The following is a 25487-nucleotide window of genomic DNA, read 5'->3' as shown; positions in this document are numbered from 1 at the left end:
TTTTGATGTTTGCTTGGTGGTTGGTGGCAATTTTGTGGTGCATTTAGGAGCTTAAATTGTGTGATTAGGTTTTCATGGGTTTCTTTGTGGAGTAGAAAATGGCTTGTTTTCTAAGGACCTTTTTCTTTTTCTTTTTCTCGGCTTCCAAACACTACATGGAGGGGATGAGGCTTTTTTATGGATTTTCCTTTTGATTATTTAAGCTTTTCTTTTTTATTTTCTTGGCTACCAAACAGAAAATAGCAAAGTAATCACCTTTTTCGTTTTTTTTTTTTGAAGATAAAAGAACCAAAAAAATAGTTGTTGTGTTGTTTATTTTAAGAAGGAAAAGGGAGAAAATTTCAGAGAAAGATTTGGATAAAGAAAAAAGAAAGTTAAGGGAGACTGAGATTAGGAAATAGAAATGAAAAACACAATTGTCAATCAATAGGGGTGGCAATTCGTGTTCACGGGTCAGGTCCTTGTCGTGTCGAGCTATGTGTATTTGGCTATATGAGTTGACTCGAACCCGACCTATTTAGTAAACGTGATAGGAATCTTTAACCCAAACACGACCTGTTTATTAAACAGGTCGACCCGACACGTTTAACTCGTTTAATTAATAAATCATATAAAGGTCAATACAAATGACTCATTTAATAATCTATTTAATTAATAGGTCATAATAAACCTATATAATTTTTATCAATTTTCATATATCTAAAATCAAAATACAATTACAACTATAAATATAGTAATAAACATATAAAAACAACCATTAATTAAGCAATAATATCAAAATAACTAATAATTTTATAAGCTAAACAGGTCCAATGGGTTTGCATGTTGAATATGTATACGATCCATTATTTAAACGGGTTAGCCGTGTCAACCCGAATATGACCTGAACTCGTTTACCCTCAACCCATGACCTGTTTATAAACGGATTAGTTGTATTATGTTCGTGAGTTGTGTCAGATTTTGCCACTTCTATCAATCAATGTATATAACAATAACTCATGACTTATCTTAGCTTTTTTTTTTTTTATAAAGACACACAAAACAAAACAAAACTCACCTCATGTTAATTTGGCATATGTTTATGTAACTCATAAATATAACATGTTCATAACATCATATAATTGTAACACATCACATGCATGTAGTTACTTTCAACGTATAATTGAAAAATGGAAAATTTTATAATGTTTTGAATATTACACAAAAAAACAAAGAGAATTGAAAAACATGAGCTCCTAAGAAGGTTTCATGAATAATGACATTTAATGTGAGTGTGTAAGTTAAAAAACAAAATCACACAAGGGAGTCTAGTTGAAATATAGCTTGTGTAGAGGCTCAAGAATTGATCCCCCGAGGAATTCTCCTCGGCCAAACAATACAACAATTAACACAGTTTAAGGAAAATTAAAAACTAGGGATAAACATTCCACAATGGGAAACACAAGTAGTTGATTTCTTTGATTTAACTTTTACAATAATACAATTCAACTATTACAATAGAAAATTCCCCTTTCCCTGTGGTACCACCCTCCTTCCTTTTTTTTTTTTCTCTCTTTCTCTTTTTATCCTTTTTTGCCTAAATTTCTTAGTGTCCCATTATTGTTTCTTCTCCCCCTTTTTATAGCTTCAATCTCTTCACAGCTACCTTGCACCAGCCAGAGTCTCAGGGATATATTTTTTTTACTTTATTGGTTTCCTCCCCTTACTTATCCCTAAATTATGCCTTCTGTGAGATATTTTTCATGTTCAGGCTATCTTATATGCATTTAATGTGGTAGAGGTTAGGTGAGAGCTCCCAAATTGAGGCAGGGATAAAAATCTTCACTCCTCTTGCATGTTCTGGAAGTTTCTCGTGGTTCTTAGTGCCACATGGTGGCCACGTGTGAATCATCTATGCACCTGACCAGAAGTATGGTTAACTCTCCATCCTTTTCACGGGAATCAATTTATTGTGGCATTTCCTTTCTCATGCAGGAAGTTTAGCTATACTTCATTTTTCTTACAACCCGTTGTCTCCTGAGACTCCTTTCAATCATACGAGCTTGGTCTAATTTGTTCTCATGGCCCAATTTGTAATTGGGCCATAGGGCTGCTCGGGAATTCCCCTTAGTCCCCACAATTTGGATCTCCAAAATGATTTGCCAATTTAGGGGCATGCAAAAGGGAAACAGGTCTTGTAATTATCCTACTCCATATATTAACTAGTAGGGTTAGTTAGAAGCATTTTGAATGATAAGCTATTAAGTGAAACCATAGTGTAACACTTAATACGAAGTTTTAGGGTAACTATTGTAAATGGTGCATACATTTCTTTCTCGTTAGTTTGATAAGAGTATTTAAGATTTTGTTGATGGGTTGGTGAGCTTCTCCCCTAGTCCCCCTTTAGTTAGGAGAAGTTCATGACGAAATGTTCCCCTTCAAGTTAGTCGAGATGTTTCATTATATTAAATGCAAATGATGGTGGGTTATACTTATATGCAATAAATGCATATGTAAAATGGGTGATGATATTTTTGTATGCACTCTTTTTTTATGGAAAGGTGGTCAACCCTCGACCTCTGAGTAAGTTCATATGAACCTAGTATGATGCAGGTCATATAGTATGTAGTTTGGTTGTTATAAAGTATTTTTTTAGTATTTAGAGAGGTGGTCAACGATTTATTTATTTGAGCTTAAAACATCTAGCCAATATTTTGGGGCAATTCTTATGGGATTCCTGTAATAACACGGTGTGTGTTGGTCATGTGGGACCAATATGACTACTAGGGAAATAATAAAGTACTCAAACAACTTTGGACACAACATTAGGGGGAAAACAAAACAAAAAAAAAGTTATAATCATGTTTACAAACAACTGAGGCAAAATAAACATGTATTAACTAGAGTCTTGTGACAATGAATTGTGAAAAATGAAAGAAGTTACGTGGAATCAACAATCAGGACTTGTCCAACTTATAGAGGAGGGATACAATAACATCAACCAAATCCTAGTCATAAAATTTTGGGGTCTACCATAGATCCACAACATACTAACCGAGGTTTGGACTTTGATCAAACGATTTAAATACAAAATACAAGCACTTAGAAGCCACATATGAAGATGATGATAAACGTCATATTAGACTATCCAAGGTAGCCAAATACATTGACAAATACAATAAAACGAATTGGAGGGGATTGTGGTGAATTATTTGAGTAATATTTTCCAAACTACCAACTCTGATATAATGAAATACATTGGAAACCATAAATATTTATACACAAAATACTTTGTTATCAAAGATCAAGGACGGACCCAAGATTTCAAGCTGGGGAGGCTAGAGATAAGCAACAAAAAAAAAATTCAAATACGCATCCATATAGTATTAATAAACTATCAACCAAGACAAATACCCATATAGTATTAACAAACTATCAACAAAGACAAATACCCAAAAATCATTGTTTCTTAATAATATTAAGATATAATCATTTATCAACAAAAACAAAAGACAAGAAACGCTATTGTTTCTTAATATAATCATTTATGAAAAGGGAACTCGACGCTCTTTCAAATATTCAAAATCATCTACGATTGAATCCAAACTAAATGTCAAAGCTATATCCTTTTCAATGCATAACATCAAAGAGTTCGTTAAAAAATCATTTTCCATTTTGTTTCGAAGGCTAGTTCTGACAACTTTCATAGTTGAAAATGCCTGCTATGTAGCAGTAGTAGAAATTGGAAGAGTAAGCACAAGTTTCACAATTCTATAAACAAGTTTGTAATATTCTGAGTTTCCAGTTCTCAAAAACCATTGACACAACTTAGATAAACTGTTCAATTTTTTGAACTCTGGATCCTAGATTACATTGTGCTCAAAATGATAAAGCTCCTTCTCCAACACTTATTTGTCATAATCTGTGAAATCTTGTGGATATAAATTATTTACCAACAAACAAAGATCACTACTTCTAACTGATTTTAATGCCTCCTGAGGTTCTAAAGTTGAGCTAAGCCTAAGTAACTCTATTGCATCTTCTTTAAACCAATGATTTAGTTTCTGTTGTTGAGAATCTATTGCAGCATCAAAAATATTTACTCGATAATGGTGCTCAATTGTAACGTTATCTTGTTGATTACGAGCTCAACCTCGCCTCCCAACATAACAAGCATTCATATCTATGACATCAATGCAATGCGTCTCACAAAATGATATCATTGTGGTGAGTAAGCTATCCCATCTAGCATCTCTAAATTTTTAGATAAGTGCTTTAGTAGATAAAACTAAATGCATGACATTTAAAATGTCTTGAGATTGGCTTTGCAAAGTTTGACAAAATTTATCAATGATCTCCATAGTTTCCTTCTCAAGATGCAAGATGAAGACAAATTCAAATGAAGTTAAACCATCATTAGCTGACTTTACTTCTGCCCGGTGTTCTCCATCACTTGCACCATCAATTATATTTAGTAAAACTTCAACAATTGAAGTAAAAATCTTTAATAAGCTTGAAATTGATCTAAAATGTGAACTCCAACTTGTTTCTATAGGTCGTTGTAAAGTGTCAATTTGATTAAGTCCACTACAGTCCCAAGCTCTTCAAGATCAATCAAACGTGCTATTTTATTAGCATTGGTAACTTTCAATTGCTCATTACGCTTGTATGAAGTATTAACAGTTTTGATCACCAAAAACAATTTAAGAAAAAACTCACTAACAGGAACAACTTGTTTTGATGCATTTACTAATGTCAATTGTAAGCGATGTGCAAAACAATGGATGTAGTAAACATATGAGCAATCATTCAAAATTAAAGCTTGTAATCCATTCTACATGCCTTGCATGTTGCTTACTCCATCATATCCTTGCCCTCAAATATTTTGTATATCTAATCAATGTTGAGATAACAAATAATATATCCCTTTATTTAGAGTCAAAGCCACAGTGTCAACAATGTGAATAAGTCCAAAAAAATGTTCTTTCACAAAGCCTTTTCTATCAACATATCTAAAAACCATAGCCATTTGCTCTTTCGTGGACTCATTATGAGCTTCATCAACCATCATGCAAAACTTTGCATCTCTAATTTCTTCTCGAATTGCCTTCTTCACTTTAACTAAGTAAACATGTAGAATTTCCCTTTGAATCTCAAGTGATGTGTAGGTTGCATTTTTGGGAGCTTTTTCTATTATGTCAGCAACCTCCTCATTCCAAAAAGTGACAATGTTCAATCCTTCAAGAAAGTTCCCACGATTAGATAAACTAAAGCTTTCATCTCGACCTCTAAACAATATAGCTTGAAAGGCAAGATGTCGGACAATATAAATTAAGGCCTTCAGTTGCAACCGATTATTTGCAATTTGTTCAATTGTGAAATGATCAACTACCCTTTGTAAATGTTGCCATTGGTTCATCAAATCCTCACGCATTTGCTCGGCAACTCTATGAGCTGAGTTAGGATCTTTTCCTATATGACCTTGAAAATAACAATTTTTGCCCCTAACTTTTTTCCAATTTCTAAATCCACCAACAGTGAATGTATTTTGTCCCACAACCCCATTTGGATTATGAAAGACAAAGCAGGGTAGACAATAAGCTGCATCTTTCGTAGGAGAATATTCAAGCCATGTTGAATAATATTCAAACCAAGAAACTTGAAAACTACGATTGTGTTTTCCACTTTTTTTAAAATGTCCCTAGAGGAGGTTGGTGCATACTATTTTTAATGTAAGCCCGTCGAGTTTCATCACGTTGATTAACATGATATTCCCTTTTTTTTTTTGCATGTTCCAGGATCATAATCCAAAGAATCAAGATCAACTTTTTGAAATTGTGTTTGAGAGATATGGTTATTTTCTGGAATTGGGATATTGGCATTTTTTGGAATTGGAGAATGAATATTTTTTGGGATTGGAACATTGACATTTTCTGGAATTGGGAATGAATATTTTCTAGAATTCGTTCATCCACATTTTCTGAAATTGGAATAGCAATATTAGTTGTTGGCAATCCCACGTTGACTTATGAAAAATTTGAATATTTTCATTTGAAAAAATCAAACATTGTAGTTGATTTTTTCATGATCTACAAATAAAATAAGAATCATATGTATTATCTCACAAACGGTTGTTGTTACTAACTAAAGACAAATACTAGAATTTAGGTAACATGCATGATGCATTTTATTATAAATTTAGTATTTCTCATTTCTTTTCAATTTATAAATTTATCTAATTTAGCATTATGAGTTAACAATAGGCGCAAGTGAATCATTGTTATTTTCTTCAATTTGTGTGACAATTTTCTATATTATATGATTTGTTTTTTTCTTTTTGTCTTTGGTCTTTGCCTTTATTTATCTATTTGTCTTTGTCTTGTCTCCATATTTCTGACACTGACCCACTAACCCAATCCCACTATTGACACTATATATTTATTTTGCACTACTAACAAAAACTTTTCTTAACTTTACCCTTTTTTTTTCTATCACTTGTCCCTAATATTGCCAAACTACCAGTCAACAAAGAACAATCAGTCAAACACTACACTAATATATTCTCTAATCTGAGTAATCTCTACAAACTCTACTCTCTCTCTCTCTCTCTCTCTCTCGTCTATATAATACAAGAGAGAGAGTCACAAACACAGATTGATAGAGAGTCACAAAGCCAAAAAAAAAAACACAGGCAGCACATATTCAATTCACAATCACCAACATCAGTTCTTCACTAATCAGTAAAAACACAAACACTAAGAGTCCACAAGCACAGATTGTTAGATTATGAGATTCACAAACATTATATTAGGTTTTGAAGGAAATGATAGATTACATACCTGTGAACTGTGAAGGCTGGAGCAACGAAGCTGGGTTGGGCAGATTGAGCAACCGCCGTCGGCGGCAAGATGGGTCTCGCGTGGCGGCGTTGGTGTGGCCGTTTCCAGTTTGGGTATGCCGTATGCGACAGCTGACAGGGACAGTGACAGGTCTCGCGTGATGTCGACGTGGGTACTAGGTAGCAAGATAGGTCTCTCTCGCGTGGGCGTGGGCGTGGGCGGTGGCGTCACAACGTGGCAGCGTCTCTGAGTACTCTCTAAGTCTCTCGCCTCTCACTTTCCTTTCTTTCTTTTTTTCCTTCGTTTTTCACTTTTTCCGTTTGGTTTTGGACTGCTGAGTTTTCTTTTTTACATTTTTTTTTTATTTACATGGGTCATGGGCTCTTGCCTCCTGGGCTGGCCGGCTGGGCTAAGGATGGTTCATGATTTTTGGAGGGGGGCCTAAGCCTTTTTTTTGGGAAAATTTTCCCTACTACATTTTTTTTTTTGGGCCCAAGGGGGGCTCCCACCTGGGTCCGTCCCTGTCAAAGATAACATGATATTATTGGGAAATTGCCAAACTTCAAGGGTGAAAAATTGAACTATTTAGAGAGGTGCAAATTTGTTTATTTTCCAAAATCCTAATAACACAACTTTAAGGTACAATCTTGCAAAGTTTTTTTGTTTTTGTTTGGAAGGGTCTTATGGAAACTGGCAAAGCAAAACGACGACGGTTTTCTTAAATTATGAGGACACCTGAGTAATTTCAGCACTGATATTTTCAATTCTTCCAAATAGAGTAACTAGTGACTATTGGCTACTACATGTGTTTGTGTAGAAAATTTTAGTGAGCTAGGAAGAATTCAGGAAGGAGAGAGAGAGAGAGAGAGAGAGAGAGAGAGAGAGAACGAGGAATTTTGATCCGTGGCCTTTGTTCTTCAAGCGTGAATGGAATCAGAATTGGTCGTTTATTGTTGGATTCACAATCACCGACGCTATCATCACCAAATACTCACTTATGGCCTGTTTGGATTGAGGGAGAGGGAGGGGGAGTAGAGTAGAGTAGAGTAAATTTTGCCTAAAATTAGTCTATTTTAAGCCTACTCTCCTCCACTCTCCCTCCTTCTCTCCTCTATCCAAACGAGTCATTAGCCTCATTGGTATATATATGTACTCCATTTCTAGACCTTTCTCCTTCCTACTCTATAATTTTACTTCATCATTACTTCAAAAGAAAAAATCGATTTTAATCATTTTTTTGCTTCGAAATATTTTGTTTGCAGAAGAGAACGCGAAGAAGTCTCCCTTCGTGCAGAGGCACAAGAAGAAGTAGTACGTCCCAAATCTCTAATTCGACTATGATCATATATTTTCATCTTATTTGTTTATTTTGATGAAGAATATGTGCATGCATGTTAATATGAGTAGCTTTTAATTTGATGATGATTTAGGATCGGTTTGGGAATAGCTTATTTTGCTAAAATTGATTTTTTTTTTTTTGCTGAAAGTATTTAGATAAAGCTAAAAAGTGTCTGAAATAGTACAATGAGGCTCATGAATAATACCCAAAAGTGTAATGAACTCATGAATAGTAGCAAAAATAAGCTAAATATAGTAAAAAAAAGTTGGCTTTTTAAGCTAATGCTAAATACACACTTAATTCAGGGACGCAATCATTTAAATACACAAAATCGTTGTTGCTATATACATTAAGATGTAATCATTTACCAATAAAGATAAAAAAAAAAAAATATATATATATATATTTTAATACTAAGGGTTTGTTTGGATACTGCTTATTGCTAAAAATTTAAAACTGAAAACACTGTAGTAAAATAATTTTTAAATGTGAATAGTGCTGTGGAACCTAGTTTTTAAGTTATTTTTGCTAAAAAAATACTTGCGGGTCTCGTGAATAGTGCACGTGACCCACACAAAAACGCAGATGTGCGTTTGCTTTGCTTTTCAGCCGAATCCAAACGTGCACTAAGCTAGCTAGGAATTTTGTTGTTGTTTTTTTTGTTGAAGTTAGAGCATTCACTAGAGTGGTTTTGCTAAAAATTTTAGCTTTTAGCACTTCAAAAAACTATTTTATCTATTTTGCCACCTCTCTTTACGATACAAAACTAATGTCAAATGTTCTATTTTTTTTTATCACTTCATTTAGAATAATATAAACAACTCATTAAAATAATAAATGAATAGAGAGAATTTGAGTTTTTTAATTGAATGAAGAACTTTAGCTTCTCTAATAACACATGATTTTTTTGTTCTTTGTTGGTAAATTTTTTTTTTTTGGGTGCTAAAATACAATAATCATTGTCAAAGTTTTTATTATTTTTATTAAGTTTTTGAGTTGGATAGTTGCTATTTGGGTGAAGCTAATTAGGCTTATTGATGAGAAATGGGCTTTAGGTTTTTGTAAGGAGCTCAACTACAAAATAAAATATATAATAACTAAAAAAAAGAAAAATAAATTGGACTTGGGGGCCTGGGCCCCTTGGGCCCCACCTGGGTCTGTCCCTGATTTTTTACTTGATCATAGGATCTATATTTGTTAAGCTCATTTTGAATCTGTGATGACTTTTAGATACCTAGAGGGCGTTTGGTTTCAACGTCCACGTCCTGCGTTTACGTTTTGGTTTTTTTTTTTTTTTCAGCGTGTCTGTCACTGTTCATTGACCATGAACAGTGATTTTAGGCCAATGAACAGTACTTTTTTGGCATGAACAGTATTTTTTACACATTTAAAAATTATTTTGCTACAGTATTTTCAGTTTTCAGCAATAAGTTCTATCCAAACAGACTCCTGATAAGAGGCATTTAGGATTTAATAGAGAATTGGTAAGGACATGAATGACAGCGTCGTATTTTTCGCTAGCAAGAAAGCGATGTTGGCTAGAAGAAGTTAGAATTCGGAACTTCAATATTTTCATATATAAATATAGCTCAGTGATGAGCTTGAGCTTAATTGGCTCGTGTTCAGAACAAAATTAAATGAACCAATCGTGAACTTTTAATATTCGACACTGCTTGCATTTGCATTGAATTGACCACCCAAGACATGTAGTTATGTATGTCTCTGATAGTGTGGAAAAATATCCAGACATAATTGTACGGCTTAATCACTTGAACCATGGTAAGACTCAATGGTAATTGTTGGTAGTGTGTGAAATGTATGGATCTCCTATGCTATAGCTTCGTTGAAAAACATTAGTTCGTGTTAGTTTCATTTGGGCCAGAATGATTTCTTGTGTGTTCAGAATAAATCAGACGAGACTGTGGTGAATGAAATCTAATGTTATTTGTGCTATAACATGTGCACTTTCTCTTAAGCTTCATTCATGTCAATTTTACGGTCTGGATAGCTGTAAGTATATGGTAAGTGGATTGGTCACAGAAGCCATGGAGCGCTGCGAGAGCGAGCCAGCTCAAGGGTGCTTAGCTTATGAATTTGCTGTTAGTATACATGTTTGTCATCTTTTGGTTAAGCCATCATTTACAATTTAAGCCTGAGTATTCTCGCCCAAATTCTCTCTTCTGTTGATGGCAATGCCAATATTGGTTGACTTGGTAATATGTGAAAAAATATATTTGGAACAAAATTCTTCCATGGTTTGTATGTCAAACAATGCTTTATGCTTGTATATGAATTACATTATCACCGTAGATGTCTCTTATCTCTGATTAGAATTATGTCCTTCTAGTTTTAACAATGATGGAGAGATTTTTGTGCGCGCGCGCGTGTGGCAATTTGTTCATAACTATATCCTTGTGATTTTAGGTGACTTGGCGAATGTTTGGCACCTGTGCTAGATCAAGACCTTTTGGACAGGAGGAGGAAGGGCTTTTGTAAAACTTGTTTCTTTTTCTTTTTTCGCGATTTGCTAAACATTTCATCGGTGGCTAAATGGATAATGTAGGTGCAGTTGTTGGAGGGAGTCAAACTAGTTCTTGATGAAAACATAGGCTGGTTTATTTGCAGTTGTTCAATTTATGTTGCTTCTGTTAAGAGGCGGAAATGCAACTGTTAAGCCTGAAGATGAATGTACGTACGTTGTTTTCTCAAGGTCAAAATTTGATTTTGTTGAAGTGGTTTTTTTGGGCATGTATCTTGCTGGATGATCAGGGAAATGGTTAATAAAGTGGCCACAGATGATTTGTATGTCGTAAAATGGCACAGATAATCAATACTATCTTGCTAACTATGCTCAAGAAAGCCGTCAAAGAGAAACTATAGATGTTTCGATGAAACTAGTGTCGACAATCGCTCTAATACAGTTCAGATAATATTTATTGATACTTGTTTCTGGGCCTTGATGTTACTGATTACACCAATAGAACACCATCTTTGATTTGATTGTGCCTTATGCTGGTGATACAAACATATCTCAACTGATGCTTGTTTGGCTGAAAATTTCAATTATCCAGTAATTATAGATTGACAAAGATCCGTTCAATAGATTGTAAATAGCATGGTAAGAAATGAAGGGCTTTTTTTTTAATTTATAATTTTTATTTTTTATTAGCAATTCAGTATTATAGTACCAATTGGAAACTGCTACAGTCCACTTAAACAAACAATGGAGTAAGGGACAAGAGAAGGACCTTGAACTGGGTACGATGCTGTAAAATATCTTTGGAAAAATGCTTTTGTTACCATAAAATCTTAATTTAAATTTTCATGGTGGTTGTTAGAAAATTTTAGTTTCTGAATTTACATTTTGGAGCGCAGAGTATAGCAATTAGCAATTGCTAGTTTAGTTAAAATTCTTTCAAATTTGTCACTTAAGTCAAGTGTTTTAGTTCAATTGACATTTTTTAATGTTTTTAATAGAGATATTTATAGTACAAGTTAAAGTTTCTTCATATTTACCATTTAAATCAAGTGTCTTATAGTTCAATTGACATCTTTTAATGTTTTTAATTGAGATGTCTATGATTCAAATCTCCTTTCTCCCATTTTAACTTTTGAATTATATATATATATATATACCCATCAAAAAAAAAATATATATATATATATATATATAAATAAAAGTCACATTCATATTTGTGTGAGAATTGTTCATTTAGCTTATAATGGAGTTCAATTAGAAAATAAATAAATCATACTTTGATTAAGTAACCTTGGGTTTTTTTTTTTTTTTTTTCGTTGCTTGTCAAAACCCACACTTGGAGATTTTTGTTTTACCTTTACCACCTTGACTATTGACTTTTTGCAATTGAGAAAAAATATTTTATTTTTTTATTTTTTTGAATTCTAGACAAAAATAATAGGTTTTTTGACTTTTTCTTTGGTAGAAAATAAAAGGTTTTGTATATTAAAAAATTGAATTTAAAAAAAAAAATTGTATTAAGCTGGTTAAAAAAAAATTAAACTGAAGAAAAAGTACCTCAATCGTGGTGATTTATCAGTCACTTGAATCTCTTCCACCCAAACAATTCGTAACACACCCTCTCCTTACTTATCTCCCCAAACAAAACAGAACACATCAACAGGGGAAGTGGTTAAAAACTCTACTCTGGACTCTCTCTGAGAGCCAAAAAAAAAAAAAAAAAAATGGCAGCGAGAATAAACCAGTCGATACAGAACACTCTCTGGCTCTTAAACCCTTTGCATAATCCATCCAAGTTAGTCAAGCCCACACCCCATTTTCGCTCAAACCCTTTCTTCTCATCTTCTTCTTATCGATCAAAAAGAGCTTTGTTCTGCACTTGCACAAGCGCAAGCTCAGACAAGAGTCTCCAAGATGGTGGCGAGCCCTTTGTCCTAACAACTCCTCTTTATTACGTAAACGCCCCTCCCCACATGGGCAGTGCTTACTCCACCATAGCCGCTGATGCCATTGCTCGCTTTCAGGTCCCTTTTGCTTTTTTTATTTTTGAATGAAAATGTTTTTTTAATAAGTGGGGTTTGCAAAAATTTTGAATTTTTTGGACTATTTTTGTGAAAGTAAAATTGTATTTGGTTGCCATGTGTATGAAATTAAGAGAAACAAAAAGTTGGGTTTGCTTTCTCTGTCGCTTTTATTTGTTTAATGTTTGAATTTGAGCTAGCTTAATTGTTACCAAGGGTCAAGTGATAAATTCATTTCAGTTGTTTTAATTTTGGTTTGTATATGTTTCATGGATTGATAAGATGTCTAAAAACAAAGTAAAGAGCTTAGCTCTATACTAATGAAGAGTAAATTCGAATAGATTTATGGTTTTATTTGAAAACTGTGTGTGTATATATTGTTTATAGCATATAGGTAACATATTTCTACAAGCAAATCAGGGGAAAATGTGCATTGTTTTAATTTTATGTTGTTGGGCGATTCTAGTTTTGCAATGTGATGTAAAAGGCAAAATTTTTATGGTTCATATCTTGTGGCAGAGGCTGTTAGGGAAGAAAGTCATATTCATTACCGGCACTGATGAGCATGGAGAGAAAATTGCTACTGCTGCTGCAGCCCAGGGTTCCGATCCAAGTGAACACTGCGACGTCATTTCACAATCATACAAGACACTCTGGAGAGATGTAATATTAAATCCAAGATAGAAATTCACTCTCAGTTTACTTTAGCCTGACTTTTTGAATGTTCCACTTGCTGTGCATATTTTCCTTATATATATATATATATATATATATATATATATATATATATATATATATATATTTTGTAATCTTTTTTGTTTTGTGTTTACTTTCTGCCTGCAGTTAGACATATCTTATGATAAGTTCATTCGGACAACTGATCCCAAGCATGAAGCAATTGTGAAGGAATTTTACTCAAGGGTTCTTGCCAATGGTGATATATATCGGGCTGACTATGAGGGACTTTATTGTGTCAACTGCGAGGAGTATAAGGTGATATTCACATTTGAACTTGTAAATGTGGATTGAACAGCATACGATATCTAAATTGAATTTCGCTTATTGGCTTATTGTTTTTATTTTTATATTCACAACCTTTTGTATTAGTGATGGGGTTCTTGCATTACATATAGTTGAGCATTTTATAAAAAGTGAGTTTCTTTTTCTTTCCTTATTTTTTTGTTTTGGGGGGGGGGGGGGGGAGGTGTGCTAAAATTTGTGTAGAAAATCTTCTTTGATATTTTCAAGAACTTGTTGAGACTACTTGTTATGTGGAATTCCTTTTTTTTTTAATTTTTTTCTAGGTTTTTGCTGATTTCCATTTTCATATATGCATTGTCTTATTTGAATGTGTGTGTTTATGTATTTGTTGTGGTTGTTTTGTTTGAGAGTGGTTTTTGTGTTTATGTACTACAATATTGTAATATCTTTAGCTCTGTGAATCTGCAGGATGAGAAAGAATTGCTTGATAACAACTGCTGCCCTATGCACCTGAAGCCGTGTGTTCTGCGAAAGGAGGATAACTATTTCTTTGCACTATCAAAATATCAAAAATTATTGGAAGAAACTTTGACACAAAATCCAAATTTTGTGCAGCCTTCATTCCGTTTAAATGAGGTGAGATAGTGGGGAATTTTGTAAAAACTTAGTCTAGTATGTCCTTAATAGTGGTCCCTGAGTTTTACTGTAAAATCTCTTTTTTTTTTTTGGTTGGGGGGGGGGGGGGGTGTGTGGGGTGTCTTTTAGCATGAATAGTTTCCTGCTAAGAGCCTGAGCATCCTGGTTGAGGATGGTCAATGTTGTAAGCTCAATTATTGGGATTACTCTAAAATCTCTCTCTCTCTTTCTTCTTTAGCAATTTACTGTTGAAATGTTACAAATATCCTTTTTGCATCTTGCTATAAGGAATTTTCTATTGATTACTCGTATTATTAATTTTCTTTAAGGTGCAAAGCTGGATCAAAAGTGGCCTAAGAGATTTTTCCATTTCTCGAGCATCGGTGGATTGGGGCATCCCAGTTCCTAATGACAATAAGCAAACTATATATGTGTGGTTTGATGCATTACTAGGGTAAATTCCTTTTCTTTAGTAATTCGGGACTTGCTAAGCTTTTAATGTCCTAATTTGTATGGCAATTTTTTTTTTAAAAATCACCACAAACATGTAGTCAGTCAACAACTTATGAAAACAGCTGTTTGTAAATTGAAATAGATTTATGAAAGCCTCTGCTTAAATATCATTAGAGATGTTTATCTATTGACTTCTCTCTCTCTCTCTCTCTCTCTCTCTCTCTCTCTTTTCTTCTTCTTCTGTTGAACAGATATGTATCAGCACTATCAGAGGTCACAGAGCAACCCAATCTACAAAGTGCTGTTTCTTCAGGTTGGCCTGCCTCACTACACTTGATTGGGAAGGTATAGCATCTTCTATGCATATATGATTTTTTTTTCTTCTCAGAAAGTATATTACACTTGTGTGAATGTTTCATAGCTTTAATTGGCATGCCATTTAAAATTGACACCAAAATGTGATGGTTTTCCATGTTAGTAATTCCAATTGATCTCTGACCACATTCTCTGGAATGTGGTTTATTGTGTCACATCACATGCTCTCTAAAGATGCTTGTTGGAAACTGTGTGGTTGACCATCTAATAGCTGTACTAAATTTATCATCTTTATGCTAATTATTAAAACCTTATAAGCTATTAAGCTGTAAGACCCAAGTTATTTATTACTTTTGCACATAATTTTCTCTCCAAGTAGGTGGCGTATTTCAGCATTTGAATCTGGATTGTGGATGCTATGAAGTATGACCTCATATTTTTGGCTCAAATTGTATTAAATATTAATAATGCTAGATTGTTTTTGAGGTATAACTGATGCAGGAGTAGGGCACAACACTTTCATGAATGTGCTTTGCATCAATAAGTTTGTATCTGGAATAATTGATGCAGTGCACATTATTTGCATGTTTGGATATTCCACAGATTTGATCTTGGGATGGAAAATCTGCTCTGTGATATCCATTTGATGCTGAACTTGTGAATTTTCCTGGAACAATGACTTGCAATGTTGGTCAGTGTTACTTCATTGCTTGTCATTTTTCTGTCTTTGTTATTATAAGATGTGGTTTTTTGGGTGACTTTTCTTTTCATTTTGTTGTTGTCCAGAGCCTTGTACAAATATATTGTTTTAATAACTAACTGTCTTATGTTCCTAAAATTCTATTGGTTGGAAAGGTGGTTTCCCACTCTATTATATGGAATTCAGCAGTATTATACTTCTCTAATGTTTTCTAGTTCTTCTGTAGGATATTTTGCGTTTTCATGCAGTTTACTGGCCAGCTATGCTAATGTCTGCTGGACTAAGCCTTCCTAAGATGGTGTTTGGCCATGGATTCTTGACAAAGGTATTTGAACTCAGAATATATTTCTTTTTCCCCTTTATGGATATGCATAATATCTTCATGTGCTACATCTTCCTAAGAGAGCTGTTGGTTTTATAATCTTAGCACAGCTATATTCTCTTATTATTTGTGCTCTTGGGCCTCATATTACCTGAGGGTTAAATTCTCGTGGGGAAAATTCTAGATCTGATATTTTTGAAAAGAGAAGCCTGCATTGATGGGGCTCCATACGGATTAGAAAATTTGAGCATCTTGCCTTTCTAGTATTTCACAGTCCTTTCTCTTTATGATAGTGGACATTTCAATAATGGTCTCAAAACATCTCATCAAACTTTTCTTGAATCAAAAGAGAGTGGTCAAATGGATATAGTAAACTTATGGCTAATCATTTACTCAATGTTGAGTTTGTTTTCTAGTTGCTAAGTAGAATTCTATGCTTAACATTCTCTCTTCCTTTGTGATGAAAGAAGTGCTCTTGCACCTTCCCATTCCTCGCATATATCATATCTTGCCAAATTAATTTGCACCAGTTGTACATCCATATATTCATCTTCTTTAACTGATGGGTATGAGTTTTCTTTATATTATGCTTTCAATTTCTCTGAACCACAAGTCTTACAATTCGGTTTCGTGAGTTGCTATTGTCTCATAAATTTAGTTATCTTAAAGTAAGTTAGTGTAAGTGTATTTCTTTGGTACATAAAATTTTGTATGTTTGTCCTTAAATTATCAATAGTCATGCGAGTGAGCTAGAGTTTTTAAATTTGTCTCATATACCTAATTTTATTTCATGCAGCAATGCTTTTTATTTGTAAAATTATAGGATGGCATGAAGATGGGGAAGTCACTAGGAAATACACTTGAACCAAATGATCTGGTTCATAAATTTGGCCCTGATGCAGTCAGATACTTCTTCCTCAAGGAGGTGGAATTTGGCAGTGATGGAGACTATTCAGAAGACCGTTTTATCAATATTGTCAATGCACATCTTGCCAATACAATTGGTATATCTACTCTGGCTTCTTATAACCAGTCTTTGTGGATCATTTGGGTTGCTGCATTTATATTTTTTTGAATTTGTGAAGCTGATGGGTGTATTCATATATATGACCTTAACTATTCCTTGCAGGAAATCTTCTTAACCGTACTCTTGGACTTCTAAAAAAGAACTGCCAATCAACTTTAGTGGTTGATTCAACTATCGCAGCTGAAGGAAATGCATTCCAGGATACTGTGCAGAACTTGGTAAGATTTGTGTCAAATTTATAAAATCATGTGTCATCCAAGTATGCATTACTTTAGTGGAATAACTTGATGAAGTGACTAATATTTAACCATGACTAGCCTTTTGTGACTGCTGCACTTCTAGCCTGGTGGGTCCCCTTGACACTGGCAGCTGCTCAGCTTCCTGTTAGAATATTCTGAATTTTGAAATAGCAAAGCTAATTCCTACTTCCAAATTTTCAACTTCCTCTTAATGGGGAAAGTGGTTGTAAACTGTAAGATGTGTTGGAGACATACTAGTCTCTCCCATGCACATGTGTGTTTGAATGTTGATATTCATGTCTATTTGTAACTTCACATGTTTCTTCTTGCATATATTTTTTTCGTAAAGTACTAAAGTTTCTAATTGAAAGTTCTTATGAATAGTATATGTGCTTATGGTTGGTCCTGTGATATTAATAAATAAAGGTCAACTTGCTACCTTGGTGATGTATGCCTGGGGCTCTCTTCTACAAAATGTTCTCCTTTTGTTTTGTTTTGTTTTGGGGATCATTGTCTGTGATGAATTGCATTTGTCCCACGCCTTCTGACTTTCCCCCTCTACTTTTATAGGTTGAAAAAGCTAGGGTTCATTATGAAAAACTCTCACCATCATCAGCTTGTGAGGCTATTCTAGAGATTGGTAGTGCGGGGAATTCCTACATGGATGAGCGTGCACCATGGTCTCTCTTTAAGAAAGGGGGTGCTGCTTCTGAAGCTGCTGCAAAGGTTTTCCATAAGTACACATAAATTGTTAATTGCTTCAACCAGTGACCAATAATATTCATGTTGATGTTAAGCATTTAGTCTCAAATTACCTCAGCATTCTATTTCATTTTTAGTTCATCTAAAACCAAAGGGGAAAATCTGTTGCAACCCACCAATTTAGGCCAAATAACTATTGGTTGTAATATATATTGCCAGATTTTTTACTTTATTTTTATTGGAACTCGTACAAATTGAGTTCAGCCATTCAAGTCTTTCTATGTTTTTATTGATTGCTAATACCTTAATTTCTTAAGACTTTAGTCTTATCGATGTTGGAGCAGGACCTTGTGATTATATTGGAAGCATTGAGGATTATAGCGATTGCATTATCCCCAGTCACACCAAGCTTATGTTGGAGAATATATGCCCAGCTTGGCTTCTCAAAAGACCAGTTTGACACCGCAACATGGGTCTCTCTCTCTCTCTCTCTCTCTCTCTCTCTCTCTCTCTCTCTCTCTCTCACACACACACACACACACACACAAATGAAATAAAAAATTTGTGCATATATATACTTCCATTTGATTAGCAACTAATTTAAAGGTTTTCTGCTGCAGAGTGAGACCAAGTGGGGTGGGCTGAAGGGTGGCCAGGTAATGGCTCAACCAAAACCAGTCTTTGCAAGGATTGAAAACCAAGTGGAAGAGGAAGATGGGGGTGAAGCAACTAAGAAGGTAGTGAAAAACAAGGATAGGCTACCTCAGGCTCAAGGAGTTGTAGAGGCTTAGGAAAAGACACATAGTTGCCTTTCCCTGACCACAAATTTCTCCTACTTTTTATTTTTATTTTTTATTTATCAAGTTTTCAATTGTAAGAGTTTGTACTCATTTTTGGCAATAATTTTGTAATAGATTGTTTTGTATTAGATATTTCCAATAAACTAATCCAGTATTTCATCTTCAGTTCTATGTGAGCAATAACCAATTCTATAAACGTTCTATGCAAGATACATTAAGTTACATTGAACTTCTGGATTGCTCTGTTCAAAACTGGCTTCATATACACTTCAATCAAAGTGCAAGAAATTCTTAGAACATGATTGTAGTCATGTAACCTGGCGTCTTTTTGAGAGGCAATAAATAGTTTTACGCCTCACACAGGAATCAAATTTAACCAAATCGATGGGCAATTTTTAACCTCCGAAAGCTAATGTTGCGTGGGTGCTAATACTTATTTAGGGCTTTTTCTTTCTAAGCTCTTTCAAGTAATATGTAAAAAGGCGTTAATTAAGACACTCTAGTGAAAACCCTCGAGATGCTCAAGATGCTAGAATTATGTGATTGCCAAGAGTTTGTAGTTTAATTGACATTTTTTAGTGTTTTCAATGAAGATGTCTTTAAATCACTCCTCTCTCGACTATTGATATTTACAATTTATCCTTTTTCTCTCTTATCATGTCCTTTTTGATAGAGATTAGATGCATGAATTTTTGGCCTGCAGGAACTCGTATAGGCAAATGAACAAAAAATTATGCAATTTTGATGCAGTCATGCGTGTGTAAATTTTTATCCCCATTCAATTATAGATTCTTTAATTTCTCGTTTCTACTCGTAGATCTAATCTCAAGATGTACGAAATGGGTTCAACTGAACTAAAAAAGAAGGTGAAAAAAAATACATCAAATTTGCAGTAAGAGAAATTTTATGCTGCAAATATCTGATAAAAGAAAAACAAAAAGTAAAAATAAAATTAAAAGAAAGTTGTTAAAATTTAGTTGAAGTTGCGCCTGATTGCAAGAAACTCTGATCAAGCCATACAAGTCACCACCTTTCACTTGGTTAGCACTTGCAGTACCCAAAACTAAAAAGAGCTTTTGTTAGTGGAAAGAGTTTTAAATAGTGACTTTGATTAGGCTGCATAAATTGTGAAACTTGTATGTTGTATGCAGCTACATGGAGCGAGTATGTGGAAATAATCTGCCAGTCTAAATAACCAAACAGCCAAAGCAGCTGTCTTCTAATCATATATCAAGTTATCTTTTTTTCCTTGTAAACCAAATTCTCCCTAGTGAAAAACTGAAAAGTGCCATTGAACCACAAGATTTTTAGCTCTAATAAAATACTATTCAACTAAACACAAGAGGTAAAGGTATAAGCAACATCAACAACAGCATTAATTAAGTAAGAAGGTATGACTGAGACCACAAACTAAAAAATATTCTTCCTAAATATTTTATTCAAATATTGTCCAAAATGCCCAGATAAAGAATTTCCTGGTTATGAGTAAAACTTCATTACAAAAATAAGAGCCAATACCAATTCACATATATAGGAATAAAGAACATATAGTGCACCAAAGTAAAAAGCCGGTTTCAAGCATTTCTCAAACTCTTGTGCTGATGTAAACCGGGAAATGAATGCACACAGCGCGCCTGCATCCTTGCAGTTCATTGCTATAGAATGTACTTTTACTTCTTTCGGGGGACTCCAAGCCTAGTCCTGAAATCATCCTCCATGAGGGGAAGGCCATCGCGCAGCTTGACTGTTGGTTCCCATCCTAGCAGTTCCTTTGCTTTTGTGATAATTGGCTTCCTCTGGCGAGGATCATCGGGGGTGTTCTCCACCATTGCGATCTCCACCTCAGGATTTATAAGCTGCAGGTGACATAATAAATTCTCAGTTTCCATGTTTATATATAGATATACACTAGCTTCTCTTGTTCTAAATTAATATTTGGTTTTATGTCTGATGGTGTGATGTTTGGACACAAACAGCATGTAAAAAAGTTGTTTTTGGATAAGAGTTCTACATATTGATGCTCCTTTATAAAGGGTCATCAATATTATGAGAGATGTAATATTTGCTGGCAGAGGAATGGAATGTGATAACAAACCTCCATAACTAAAAGAGATCTATTATCACATTTCAAGTAAGGAGGAGAAAAAAAACACTGACCTCCTTAACAGTCTCTGCGAGTTCAACCATGGTAAATTCACCTAAAACAAAGAAAATCTAAGTTAATATTGGCCAAAATAGAATTTCATATCGGGAAAACACTTAATGTAAATGAATAGCAGATTTTGTATAAGAACCTGGATTCCCTATATTGATGGGCCCAGTGTGCTCTCCTCCCATGAGTCGAATAAGGCCATCAACCTTCAACATTGGAAATAAAGAGTTGAGGGTCAAAATAATATACAGCCAAATCCCAAATGGTACTCAGAAATTAACTAAACCATCCATAATATTAAACAATCTCCAAATAGCAAGATCTTGTATACCATGTCAGAGACATAACAGAAACTCCTTGTCTGGGTTCCAGGCGCTTGAACAGTCAAGGGCTCACCACTGGACAAAAAATAACACATTCAGAAATTGCATGTGAAATATATGTCAACTGATCTAACCTCGGTAAGGAACATTGACAGAAAGTTCCCATTGAAAATGCAAAAGGTTTGGTGGGAAGTAAAAGAAAAACTCAATACAATGTTTATTAAAGACGCTCTGACAAAATTACCGGATTGCTTGGGCAATGAAATTGCTGACAACACGCCCATCATCAATATTCATGCGAGGTCCATAGGTGTTGAAAATCCTAGCAATCCTAATCTCTGTCATTGGATCATTACAACTAGATAACATAAGAACTTCCATAGTGATACGTACAAAACATAACCATCAAAAACATTGTCTTCATAAATTTAAATAGCAGAGGACTAAAAAAGAAAGACAAGAAGTAGCTTTTACCAATGCCATGCTGCCTATGATAATCAAACATCAAAGTTTCAGCTACTCGCTTTCCCTCATCATAGCAACTCCTAACCCCTGTACATTTAGTCAAAAACATAATCAGGAAAACATGAATGTGCAAAAAGTTGGTATAATTAGTATGTGTTGAATAAGAACCTCACTTGCATTAACTTTGAGAGATGTCTTTTCACAATTTATACAGATAACATTCATATTAAGATGCAATGAGATTCAGCCCCAATAAAAATGCAACCTCAAAAAAGTCCAGACAAACCATGTCTAAATATGGAGTTAGCAGAATGGTAAACATACCAATTGGGTTAACATTTCCCCAATAACTTTCATCCTGGGGATGCACAAGTGGATCTCCATACACCTCCGAAGTTGATGTAAGCAAAATCCTGCATGTACATTGTCGTATCTTGAGTAAAGCAAGAATATATTCATAAATGGCAATATCAAACGAGATGTATACTAATCTCGGACCTTGCTCCCACTCGCTTTGCAAGTCCCAGCATATTCAATGTACCAATCACATTTGTTTTTATTGTCTGTCATGTATCAAAAGCTTACAAGTCAGACGACCACTCTATGCCAAATATCAGTAACAGCAAGAAAAAAATACGGATATACACACCTTCACAGGATTGTATTTGTAGAAGATGGGAGAAGCAGGGCAAGCAAGATGATAAATTTGGTCCACCTCCACCAGCAATGGCTCAGTGACATCTGCCAGAAAATAAACCCAGAATGTCAAAAATACAAACACCATCTGGACAAAATTTATGGCATGAAATTTTGAACTAGGAAGAGAGAGGGGGGGGGGGGGAGAGAAGATATATGATGGTACAACATTGATAGATTCATTTTATTTAATTGTTAAGTTACAAACACCCTCCCCACACATTCTTGTGGGAGGTGGAGGTGCCATTTGAACCAGGGCTTATTGGCATCATGGATTATAAGAAACTAATTAAAGGCTCAATTCAGATGTCAGGAACTGCAATGGTAGCACCGAAAAATTTAGATAATATGAAAAACGCTCAAAAGAAAAGGGAAATTTCAGAAACAATGCTACAAGAATTGCCTGCATCAAGCTACTTCTTAATTGCCATTAATTTGGTTACTACTGTAATTCTTTCCTGGTCTATTAGATTATATGAAATTTTATGCCACGGGATTTGGGTAAACCTTTTTCTATTTAACCATAATGCACATGTCTATCAAACTTTCCACCCAGCTCAATTTTTTCTATTTACTTTTTTTTTGGCTCTAATATTGAATTTTAATTGGAAATTCTAAAATTGCTATTAGGAACATCATCTTATACTCAGTAAAAAAAAGATGCACATATTTAATCTTGGGCATTCGCCAGTTAACAATTTAAAATACGAGTACATAAGAGACAACATACCATGACGAATAAGCTCAAATCTTGGGTGACCAATCCATTTTTTTAGGTTGTCCTTTGAGCCAGTGAAGTAGTTATCCGCAACAATCACCTGAATAAATGAAAAAAATAAAAAAATAAAGTTAAATGACATGAGATAGATAAACATGGAATATAAAACTTCTATTAAGCACATGAAAACTATGATCCGATTTGAAGTATTCATATAATGCAAAAAAAGGGGGGAAACATTACCTCATTCTTTTCGTTTTCCATCAACCTGTCCACAAGGTGAGAACCAATGAATCCAGCTCCTCCAGTGATCAAAATCCTCATATTGGACTGCCATCAAAAGAGAGAAAAATTTAACATAACATCTTTAAGATCATATAACATAAGGGTTTCATACCACTATGATAACTCTGAAAGAATTTTGTTTCAGATAATGCCAACAAACAAATGCACTTAGGCCAAAACACTAAAAAAAGTAAAATGTTAAATCAGGCTCAAAATCATCCAAAATTAAGCGTGAAAGACATAACATAAGATAGATGAAATCAAAACAATACACACACACAAATGATAAACAATCCCATCATTACCTGAAAGAATTTGGAATTTCTTAACGGTGATGGGGATGGAGGTGGTTTTGAAGCTGCATTAGTGTCTCCGTTTGAAGCTTCCTTAGCCATTGCTATCAGATCTTTCTTGAATGCCTGAGACCCCAAAAATTCAAAACTCTCAATTTACGATCAAATCCACAAAAACCCACAAATTATATAACTCATTCAATTCTAGTCAAACCAACCCACACAGTCAAATTCTAGTACCAATCCACACCCTATAGATATACCTACACCATAATCAAAACCCAGAAAAAAAAAATTTCAAAAATTTAGTTTAATTAACAAAAAAGAAAACGAGAGAGTATCAGATCACCTGAATATGAGTTGTGAAAATTTTCTCAAACACTGCTTGAGTTTTTGATGTGTGCAAGTGAAAGACGAAAGCTTTATAAACAAAATGGAATTGAACAGCACCAAAAAAGAGTTTGCTTTTTTTTTTTTTTTTATATAAAAAACAATAAATAAAATTTAACTACCAAACAGACCCACTGAGGAGAGAGAGAGAGTTAAGAAATCTTCAAAAACACGAAAAGCAAAGAGAATTGAAAGCTTGTCATCAAAGAAACTAGTAGACATTACACCTAACGATTTTCAGATCTGAATCTCGTGCTATCTGAATCTCATTGCCACATGTGTGTGTGACTGATGTTTGCTAAACCAAACAAAACATTTACAACAGCTATAAACTAAGATAACTGTTTAATTACCTTGGAGATATCAACAATTTTCTTTGTTTTGAGGGATTTAAGGTTTTTGCAAATTGAATGAGTAATCTAAATATTTTGAGATGATTATATATTTATACACACACAGTGAGAGTCTTGTGTTCCATTCTGTAACCGAACATCGCGGTCTATTTTTAACGGAAGATTGTTACCCATTATCTTAGCGCCACGTCATCGTCTTTATCTTACAAATGTTGTACATGCCAATTTTACTTTTTCAGGGGTTTTTTCCCCTATTTCGCGGGTTGTTTCTGGTAGAGTCAACATCAGGGTAAGTATGGTGTATTCCACCAATAAAAACGTTCCAACTCAGCATCCAAAAAGTTTGATTGTTAGATTTGTTTTCGAAAGTCGAGTCATTAATCATACCATATAGAATCTGTTTGGATAGTGCTGAAAAGCATGCGTCTGCGTTTCACTTTTTTTTTTTTTTTTATTTTAGAAGAGTGTTTCACGTTTTCAGATGTAGGATTATACATTTTCAGTGGGTTTTGTGTACTATTCACAGGACCCACAAGTACTTTATAAAAACTTTAAAATTAAGTTATACAGTATTATTCACACATTTAAAATAAGCGGTATTCGAACATATCCATAGTCATCTTATTATTATATTATCAAATGTTAAGAAGATCATAACTATGTCGTCAATTAAATTATTAAATTTTTTGGGTCTAAAATTATGTATAAAAAGTAAGTTAATTAATCAAATAATAAGTAGAGAAGTGTTTTGTCTATAGTGTTTTCACGACACTTTTACAATAAATCATATGATAAGTTGTTATTAATTTTAATTTAAACCTATTACTGAAATTAATTTTTTTCCCACTAATAACAACCTGTAACAACCTGTCACTTATGATTTGTTATGAAAATATTGTGAATATAGCATATTTATACTACTATTTAAGGGACTTCACCTGTTTAGGATTTTTTTTTTTCAAAAATGTCCTTACACCTCT

The 25487-nt window shown here is 34.1% G+C and overlaps 3 protein-coding genes across 5 annotated transcripts; 1 reads left to right on the top strand and 2 right to left on the bottom strand.

The window, feature by feature from the left end:
- Positions 1-4876: 4876 nt before the first annotated feature.
- LOC142640091 (uncharacterized) lies at positions 4877-5413 on the bottom strand. The gene has a single exon (XM_075814186.1). It carries the CDS (start codon positions 5411-5413, stop codon positions 4877-4879), a length of 537 nt encoding a protein of 178 aa, XP_075670301.1.
- A 6862-nt stretch (positions 5414-12275) lies between these two features.
- On the top strand, positions 12276-18997 carry LOC142638051 (methionine--tRNA ligase, chloroplastic/mitochondrial). Its single transcript, XM_075812043.1, has 12 exons — positions 12276-12660; positions 13177-13320; positions 13501-13650; positions 14107-14274; positions 14604-14728; positions 14979-15072; positions 15969-16067; positions 16888-17068; positions 17194-17309; positions 17901-18056; positions 18377-18505; positions 18653-18997. Exons 1-12 carry the CDS (start codon positions 12361-12363, stop codon positions 18821-18823), a joined length of 1833 nt encoding a protein of 610 aa, XP_075668158.1. The 5' UTR covers positions 12276-12360; the 3' UTR covers positions 18824-18997.
- A 1246-nt stretch (positions 18998-20243) lies between these two features.
- Positions 20244-24646, bottom strand: LOC142638665 (UDP-glucuronic acid decarboxylase 6-like). Of its 3 annotated transcripts, none has more exons than XM_075812721.1 (13): positions 24508-24646; positions 23777-23890; positions 23430-23516; positions 23199-23286; positions 22422-22513; positions 22271-22335; positions 22097-22185; positions 21782-21859; positions 21552-21645; positions 21316-21382; positions 21127-21190; positions 20990-21030; positions 20244-20688 (listed from the first exon to the last, which is right to left on the bottom strand). In XM_075812721.1, exons 2-13 carry the CDS (start codon positions 23864-23866, stop codon positions 20503-20505), a joined length of 1041 nt encoding a protein of 346 aa, XP_075668836.1. In that variant the 5' UTR covers positions 23867-23890; positions 24508-24646; the 3' UTR covers positions 20244-20502. The 3 variants fall into 3 exon arrangements, with proteins under 3 accessions (XP_075668836.1, XP_075668839.1, XP_075668837.1); XM_075812724.1 differs by lacking the exon at positions 24508-24646 and adding an exon at positions 24382-24483; XM_075812722.1 differs by lacking the exon at positions 24508-24646 and adding an exon at positions 24114-24340.
- Between the last annotated feature and the right edge of the window lie 841 nt (positions 24647-25487).

The sequence above is a fragment of the Castanea sativa genome, chromosome 6, assembly GCF_040712315.1.
Source record: "Castanea sativa cultivar Marrone di Chiusa Pesio chromosome 6, ASM4071231v1".
Classification (NCBI taxonomy): Eukaryota; Viridiplantae; Streptophyta; class Magnoliopsida; order Fagales; family Fagaceae; genus Castanea; species Castanea sativa.
The sequence above is the reverse complement of the archived record's forward strand: the minus strand, read 5'-3'. Positions and strand labels throughout refer to the sequence as shown.